The 9,298-nt window shown below is 39.3% G+C and overlaps 1 protein-coding gene and 1 long non-coding RNA gene across 2 annotated transcripts in view; one reads left to right on the forward strand and one right to left on the reverse strand.

The window, feature by feature from the left end:
• Positions 1 to 5,860, forward strand: part of CTNNA2 (catenin (cadherin-associated protein), alpha 2) — a gene marked incomplete at its 5' end in the record, with an annotated part of 100,964 nt that extends 95,104 nt beyond the window's left edge. Inside the window, one exon of the mRNA XM_008575116.1 lies at positions 4,888 to 5,860. Coding sequence (XP_008573338.1) covers positions 4,888 to 5,175 — 288 coding nt within the window. The remainder of the gene's footprint in view (positions 1 to 4,887) is intronic.
• A 26-nt stretch (positions 5,861 to 5,886) lies between these two features.
• Positions 5,887 to 6,245, reverse strand: LOC103592402. Its single transcript, XR_550659.1, has 2 exons — positions 6,067 to 6,245; positions 5,887 to 5,946 (listed from the first exon to the last, which is right to left on the reverse strand). It is a non-coding gene; the product is annotated as an uncharacterized LOC103592402 (long non-coding RNA).
• Between the last annotated feature and the right edge of the window lie 3,053 nt (positions 6,246 to 9,298).

Genomic DNA, 9,298 nt, shown 5'->3' on the forward strand with positions numbered 1-9,298 from the left:
ACTCCCGCTGAGGGTTCGGATCCCACATACAGACCGGTTCCCGCTCACTGGCTGAGCGAGGTGCGGGTGCGACACCGAGGGTTGCGATCCCGTTGCCGGTCCTGGTCCGGTACGGGCGCGACACTGAGGGTTGCGATCCGTTCGTTGCCGGACACGAAAAAAAAAAAAAAAAAAAAAGAAGTTGAGTGGAGTTAACTAGAAAAGAGTGGGAACAGAAGCAGGGAAAAAACAAACAAACCAGAAAACGCCCTATAGAAACGGCTGTAAGATGGTTCTTCCACCCTTATTTGCTTTTCAAGGACTATAATAGAACATGATGTGACAGAACATCTGTTGCCTTTTTAAAATAGTACTTTGATATTTTAAAAGAATAGTGACAGAATTAGAAGTCTGATTTCTGTGGTTAGGTTAGAGACAGCAGACACCTAAGGGATGGAAGAGGGAGAATTAACGTAGCACAGCTGGATACTTCGGGGCTGAGGATTGGTCTGCCCTGCGCGAGGCAGCGTGGAACAGTTGGAGAGCAGGGGCTGTGGACTGAGACAGCTGCGTTCAAATCTGGACTTCACCACTTATTTGCAGTGTGATGTTGGGCAAACTGGACTCCTCTGTGTCCCAATGGAGTGTGATACTATTACCTGTCTTGGGTGCTTGTGAGATTGAATGAGACAAATGAAACTCTGGGAGCTAGCCCAGAGACTGGCACATTGTCTTATTTGCTGAATTTAGGCTTTATGTTTTTAAAATTAGCTGAAAATAACAGTTTCTCTTAGACTAGATACAGGAACTTAATGGGTGTCCAGTAGGAATAGAAAGGCCCTTATACAGGAAAAGGTAGATGTCTCTTTCTGCGGAAAAGGCCAGTCAGTGTAATGGAAGCCAGCCTGAGGGATGACTGAGATGGGGTTGACTATGAGGCCAGTTGTTGAAGGCTTAGAGCACTAATTTACAGTAGCTGAGCCCCACCTAAGGGTGTAGCCAGTCATTACAGCTGTGCAGTAAATGTGCTTCAGAGAGAGGAGGCAAGTGCAAGAGAAATCAGCAGAGACCAGATGCTGCTGCCATCAGGATGAATCCAAGCCAAGAAGACAACCCAAAGGCTGGGCAGGACATATCCTAGGTCAGAAGGTCTAGTCAGAGAGGATTCGGACTCTGAGGATGAGACTGAAAGTCACAGGCCAGGAGAGACGGAGGTGCTCACCGGATTTAGTCATGACTTTAGAAGAATGTTACCAAGTTTAGAGGACAGATTTTTAGCCCAGTCAGGGTTAACAGGAACAGGATCATTTTACATGATAGGTGGTGACCGAAAAGCAATGCCTCCGAAATTAAATGATGCTTTGGAGGATCAAGTCTGTGTAGTGTTCAGCTGGTGAGTTTTGGAGAACGTTGGTACTGATCCTGATCTCTGCTTTGCCATTTACTACAGGGGAAATTACATTACTTCTCTAAGCTTCAGTTTCAAGGGTAATAAGAATTCCTACTTTTTGAAAATTAAACCACCCAATTTAATTAAAAGGACTAAGGCAATGTCAGGCACCTAGTAAGTGCTCAATTAATGTCAGTTATTATTGTTTGAACTCCACTTACATATATTCATTTATACATCTTGTTTGAAAATGCCATAGTTATAAGTATAAATGACAAAATTGAATGTAATTATGTTAAGTAAGGTTCCTAAACCTTGTATAAAAATTGTCTTGCCATATAGCTTTACTCTTTGTAATGTCTTTTCTTTAGGAAGTGATTTTTCTGATTGTGCTGATAATGACCTAAGTCATGAAAGTAGGTCTATGGCAAAGGGCAAAATTTATCCTTTGGGAATCAGCTTTTTAAAAAAGTCAAATTTTATATAAATTATTTTAGACTGGGCTTCTTGTCTGTGTCTTTGTTCAAATTTAGTTGGCTGGGTCTCTTACCTCCTTGCTTTACCTTACCATAAATTCAAGATCTGCCTTAGCAGGTGGCTTGAGTGAAATCATTGGCTGTATATTTCAGAGCTATCTCACTCTCAACCATGTATTAGATTTATCCACAGGATTCCTGCATCAGGCTGAGAGAGGAAAGGGGTTCTGAAGAAGAGACAGGCTCTCATGTTTTTGCTGCAGAGTTAGACACCATCTATCTGAAAATGGAATCTGTGGTAAAAATCTCCAAATTACTTGTAATCATTTTCTTTAGATCAACTCCCAAGACTCATTCTTTGGGAACCAATTAATAATATGATAGACATAACTTGATTTATTCTACTTCTACTAATTCTCTTGACCCAAAGCAAATCAACAAATCTGTCCCTGACATAATATCATTTTACGCTCTCTTTACTCATAGCACACAATAGAATTAACTAACTTTATAAATAAATATTACCCATTATTGAAACCTGAGAGACTTACAGGGAATTATCAGTTGGCCAAGGGGGTAAGGTATCTAGCTTCTGAAGAAATCATAACTGATCTGCTCCTAATTGTCCCAACATTTTGCTGTCTCATCTCTGTCCTTCATTGTTTACACTTCTACCTGGGGGTATGATGGGAAAGATGAAAAAGTAAAATTTAGTCAGATAACTGGTTATATTATCAAACTTGAGTATGGGAGAAGTCCTGAAATTTTTGGATGAAATAAGCTTTCACATAGTCTTTGGGTTTCACTAATCCAGTGGTTCTCAGACTTTGGCATGTATCAGTATCCCCTGGGTGGCTAGTTAGAACAAAGGTTGCAAGTTTGACTCAGTAAGTTTTGCATTAGGCCTGAGAAATTGCATTTCTAACAGGTTCCAGGTGATCCTGATGCTGCTAGCTAAGGGATGGTACTTTGAGAACTACAGCACTAATCCATGCTGGCTTCTGTCCTGTTAAGATGAATAGTCTAGAATTTGCATTTCTTTAGCTAGCTTTAGGAATTTAGACTGCATAAACTAATCATTATGGGTTAAGCAGTTATTTTGGTATATGTGCATCATGTACAGTATAATAGAAGTGGTAAATTAAATTAGGTGGGTTACTCTATCCATTTGGTTGAGCTCATTCACAATGAATCAAATCCACAGATATCTTTGCTTCTATTATTGTAGGGTCAATGTAATACTGACTTTTAATTTTTTTTTTTAATGGTAAAGTCTCAATTCTATGGTATTGCAAGGGACTTATACATATAAAGCATCTTCCATCATCTTCCCCCATGACCAGACTTTATGAGCTTTTTTTCATGATTGAGCTCATTTGATTCTCATAAACATTTTTTTTTTAACCTGGCACAACATTTAGCTTTAATGAGGGATATAGAACAAAGAACAGCCAGAGTAATGGCATCACAGAGGTGTTAAATGCAACCTCTGCTGACTCCAGTCACTATATGGGACACATTTCAATCAGAAGAAGTGATATGAGGCTAGAGTGAATGCCAGGGACATTACACGGGGGAGCCACAGGCTTTAGTCTCTCTCAGCTTAAACACTTTCCTAACAACCTAGCCCCCAGAAGGTTGTGTACCTTGTTTTCAATCTTCAGTGCAACTCCAGTCTGTGAATTACAAGTCAGACAATAAACAATCTCAACAACTAGGAACAGAATACTTAGGAACCTCCTTGGTTCCTTCATTTAACTGTAATTGATACAGTTCTTTAGTTGATACTAAAAGACATTTGATGAAAGATCAAACTATGCTCAAGCATCCCTGAGGCTAGAGTAAGACTGACAGTATACCTGTTAAATCTTTCAGCCAGGATTCTCCATGTGATCTACTGAAAGAGAGTCCAAAAAATGCAGTTTTGAGCTTTTCTAGTATCTGTGGTCCAGGCAGTGAAGCATGAAGAAGGTTTAAACAGATATTGAGTGGCCTAGGGTACAATATGCATCACACTAAGTAGGTAAAAGCAGAAAATAGGAAACCTAAGAAATCCCTGACCTGAGAGTCTGGTGATGGGCCTTTAGACCTATTCTCAATTTGTGACTTGTCACAGAATTTTATAAAGTTATACTTCCCAACAGGGTGGCATGATAAACCAGGAGAAGACTCTTTACGGACTTCAACACTTAAGCTGTATAAACATGTGCAAGTTACTGGAGCACTGCATGTACCAGCTCTTTCATCATAAAATGGCAATGACAGTAATGCCTACTTCATAGAGTAATTGTGATAGTCAAATGAGGAAATATTTTAAAAGTTCTTAGAATAGGGTTTGGCACATAATTAAGTACTCAATATTTCATTAAAACATGGATATGAGACCCTCACTGAATGCTCTCTAACCTAAAAGATCTGACACACAGATATTTTAATTTGAAGTATATTCAAGACCTGGGAATAGTTAAGTGAATACTCCAATCTCAATAAACACCCATGCTAGAGCACCCGTGGGTTGTTGCTCTGCATAGCTGCTCACATTCCTCACCAATCCTGAGCTTGGAATGAAGAAGTAGTATATAGATAGAATGATATTTCTAATGGTAGGGCTAGAACATTGAGATGCAACTCCTTATAACTTTTTATTCTTCAGTGCCTGCCAAATGCTTTTCAAACATTTGAGTAATTGTCACCATGACTAATTAGCCTAATGTAATAATATGAGGAGTTTCACTTTGGAAAACTTTTGTTAACCTGGAATTCTCACATACTAAAAAGAGGGCTTTGTCTTTAGTGGTTTTGAGATTTTAGAAAGCTATACATTCTAGAGCAATTTTTTTTTTTCTTTTTACTTTGGGACTAAGGATAGAAGACAGTTGACTGATTTATAGCCTGTTTACTTTACCTTGTGATACTTTGCTCCTTTTTTGCAATAATGTTTATTTGCACAAGCAAAACATTTTAACTGTGAAATTGCACCACCGTCTTGTGAATTTTGGACCTTGATTAACCCAGGTGTATCTTATTCTTCTCCTACTTTAGCTGGACAGTGCCACATCGCTTATACAGGCAGCTAAAAACCTGATGAATGCTGTTGTCCTCACGGTGAAAGCATCTTATGTGGCCTCAACCAAATACCAGAAGGTCTATGGGACAGCAGCTGTCAACTCCCCTGTTGTGTCTTGGAAGATGAAGGCTCCAGAGAAGAAGCCCCTTGTGAAAAGAGAAAAACCTGAAGAATTCCAGACACGAGTAAGACGAGGGTCTCAGAAGAAACACATTTCACCTGTACAGGCTTTAAGTGAATTCAAAGCCATGGATTCCTTCTAGGACGATAGGCTTTAACAAGAAAGTTTTTTCTTTCTTTTTTTCCCCCTTTCTTTTTCTTTCTAATTCCATTTTTGTATGCATACCTGCTGACCCGTATGCCTCTGGCATGGGGGAAATTAAGGGAGCGGTGTCTGTTTGCATGTGAGATGAGATGTGATCCATACTACTGATCCATCTGTAGCCCAGGGAGGGGACAGGGAATTCCTGTCCTGAGGTGGCACAGAGCTGTCCTTTGCAACATTCTCATAAAGTTGGGCAAAGAGTTCGCATTGCAATGTTTAAGGGAGCGGGAGGGATGGGGAAAATAAACTTAACTCTTCAAAAGCAAACTCTAATGCATGCAAGAATCATTAGGTTGGCAGGTATACTCATAAATGAAAAATCTGGAAGTGTAATGGTAGAACTAAAACTTGTATTGCTTCTGTTTCAGTGCAAAAAATGTACTAGCCAATACGCTTAAGTGTGTGGCCCACAAACTGAACAATATTGGAGTCATATCCATGATATTATGTGGATTTTAACTGAGGGGAAACTAGTCCAGCCTACAATGCTTCTTTTAATCTGTGTTCTGTTCTTTCTCTTCTAGTAGAGCCATTACTAGTGCTCATGTTATCATTTTCCCCCCTTTACTGAAAACAATGAAGATTTGAGACATTAAATCTTTCTGGGAGCACTGGAAACACAATGTGGTGATCGATTTTGCTTTCTTTCTTTTTTTTTTTTTTAATTTGAACTATGATTTTGCTAGAAATAGAAGGCCCAGTGGTGAATGTTATTAAATCTTTCTGGGAGCACTGGAAACACAATGTGGTGATCGATTTTGCTTTCTTTCTTTTTTTTTTTTTAATTTGAACTATGATTTTGCTAGAAATAGAAGGCCCAGTGGTGAATGTTAGAGGAATGGAAACTGACAACGTGTGAAGGTTTAGAGGCAAATCCATAGGTGTAGCTTGGAGTGCTGGTATCTAATATACCATTGTATCCACTAACTAACTCAAAATAAACACATTTAATCTTGACGTCTGAAGAATGTTTTCTTTGAATGCATACTTAATAAAAGATTACAGCATCTTAAAAATTGATTAAAAATGCTTTTGGTTTGCTCTTAGAAAGTAGGTAATATCCAAATAATTCACTCAATCATCTTTAGATTCTAGAAATTTATTTTGTAGTTTTTTGTTTTTTTGTTTTTTTTTTTACATTCAAACTGAATCTAAAATGAGAAAGTATTGTATTAGACTTTTCTGGGCCATGCCCAACCCTGGGCTAAACTTGAGAAACTTAATCCAATATTTTTAATAGATAAGCCCTTTAATTTCAAAATACTTATTTTTAATTTTTTTCTCTAAATTGTACAAATGGGGCCTCTGTTCCATTACTACGGAGGAATGGCTGTAGTCTTTCAGCTATGGACTAAGGAGTGAAAAACTTCCATTCTCCTAAGTGTCTGAGACTCCTCCCATTGGATTGATTTGTATAAGTCATCACATTACTGTATGTCTCCAGAAGACGTCTGGTAAAATATGCATGTGTTTCTTAGCAATACGATAATGCAATGAAAGCCACAAACACCTAGTGTAAAGCTACACGACTTTGCCAGTTGGGTTGAGGCAATAGCTATGCCAATTGTATGGCTAGGCATTTCATAACTAAAGCCAAAATGTTTCGTTACTTCAGTTACACTAAGTTTTCCATTTGTATTGGCAGGGCTATTGTCTGACTCACCCTTCAAATCTGTTGTTCGGACTGGGTCACAGACCCCTCACATACAGGTTCACACTAGGTAATTCCGAAAGATCCCAGGAGCCTTTGGCAGATGACACGAGCTGTCTGCCGCAGAAGCAGTGGTGGCGGTGACCTCTTGGGGCATCCCGGGGTGCTTGCACCAACAGCCTCCAGCAGCAGTAGTGATCTCCCCGTGACCCCTACCCCCAGTGGGGCATGTGGATCAGAGCTACTTGGCCTTTATACTTAAGTCCATAACCCAGGACACCTGGGCGCTCATGCGCAGTTACATTAGACAATAACCAAGGAACACCTGGGCACACGTGCATAGTTACATCAAATGCTTGGCAATATTCTGAACATCTGAGGGACCCTGACCATTTTCCTTCACTCTCCCTACACCTTGGCTCATGTTAGCTTAGGTGGAAGGTCCCAAGAGAAGGAAGAGATGAGGGAGTTGTGGAAGAAGAGAAAGCTTAGTCCAAAATCTTATTTAGAAATGGTTCTGCTCACACCACGCAACCACCATCAAGACTGAGACTTTTCTATTAATGGAGGTGCTACCATAAAAGCTGTAGACTGATTTTCAAGGACAATCATTAGATCCCTGATAAGTAGCCTTCCCCCTTAATTTGCATAAATACTAAAAGGGGTACTACTGACATTCACAAACATTTAAGAATGCCTTCTTTGAGCCAGCTCCTAGGCTGAGCACACCATTCACTAAACTCATGGGAGACTCTCCCTGTTAGAACATGAATATGGCACAGTAGCAACTTGAATGCCACTTTTGCTCACTGATCTGAGAACAAAGGCAATGTGTTTTTAGCAGCATATTTTCAATTCTGAGAAACTTGAACTTCTCCCAAACAGCAGTAAAAATACCTTTCTGCCAAGCTATTCACTGAAATAGCCACTCATTCTGCTTTTTTTCTCCCTGATAGACTCTAAAAACTGGGGAGATCCTTTCTTCACTTCCCATTTTCCACAGAGATAGTAAGGGGTTAAAGTCAGGAAAGTAAAATATATCAACCTAATGATGGTCCTGTGCAAAGAGTCAACACAATGCTATTCATAAGTCCCCAAAGGAAACATAATTAGCACAATTAACTGTCTGGGTTCATACATTATTCTATTATTTAATGAGTCAAAGGAAGTAAGTATTCGTTAGACCAGCCAAGAAACTTAAAATTCGAAAGCTTCTTGGCAAGTCCTAAAAAGTAGCCAACAGGCACCAGAAGCATGTGCCCTTGACTTTGACCCAGAACATTTTAGTTAAATGTTTTAATACATGCTTATGGACAATGTTTATGCGTGTGTTTTCTGGAAAACAGTCCTTGATTTGCTTAGTCCTTGATTTCAGTGCTTGCTTAATAAACGTCGCTATCTTTTCTACCACTGCTTTTGTGATCGAGGGGAACAATAACTATCCAGAAAGGTAATTAAATATAAACACTTTGCTAGGAACACTACAGCAATAAAAAAGACAGTGAATTTCCTATCCTCGAGAAATATACAGTCTATCTGGAAACATATTTCATAGGCAGAAAAGAGATAAGTAAACATGCTGAGAAATCATGCACGAAGTGCCAAGTGAATAAGGTAGAGAAATAACTACTGTGTGGAACCTAGGAATTCAGAACCCATTGAAGACTAAAATATTTGGGTAAGGATTAATGGAAGAAATAAGATTTGGAAATTAGCAAATAATATTCTGGATGAATGAAAGGCATAAATGAATAAATTTGGTATGAGGGATGACTGGGGTAAGCATTCAAGGAAAAGAGAACAGCATCTTTAAGGTCTGAAAACAAATGCAGTCACAAGGAACATGGGATTCAATGAAGGGGACTAGTAAGAAATAAATGTGAAGATGTAATATGAGGCTAAGCTATGGAGATCATGAAGTAATGTGACCATCATCCAGTAGGTAATGTGGAGTTTCTAAATGGCATGATGACTCAGACAAAGAAGTGCCTCCATAAGATGAAACTGATAATGTGTGGGGAGGTAAGGACTGAAAGGGGCTGATGTTAGTTTGAAGTTGCATATGTGACAGAAAGAATGAATTACAGTGGCTTCTTGAATTAGTAGACATAGGGCAAGATAATGATTAAAGTATATTTCTTCAGGGAGATTAGAGAGTCAGAAAACTGAGGAATATCTAAAAAGTAATATATTAAGATGGGATAGAATGGTGTGTTTGAGGGCTGGCCCCGTGGCTCCCTGAGGAGATTGTGGTGCTGGTGGCACCAAGGCCACAAGTTCTGATCCCATATGGGGATGGCTGGTGTGCTCACTGGCTGAGCGTGGTGCGAACTACACTGTGCTGAGGGTTGTGGTCCCCTTACCGGTCAAGAAGAAAAAGAAAAAAAAGAATGGTGTGTTTGAGAAGATA

The sequence above is a fragment of the Galeopterus variegatus genome, unplaced genomic scaffold (assembly GCF_000696425.1).
Source record: "Galeopterus variegatus unplaced genomic scaffold, G_variegatus-3.0.2 Scaffold1137, whole genome shotgun sequence".
Classification (NCBI taxonomy): Eukaryota; Metazoa; Chordata; class Mammalia; order Dermoptera; family Cynocephalidae; genus Galeopterus; species Galeopterus variegatus.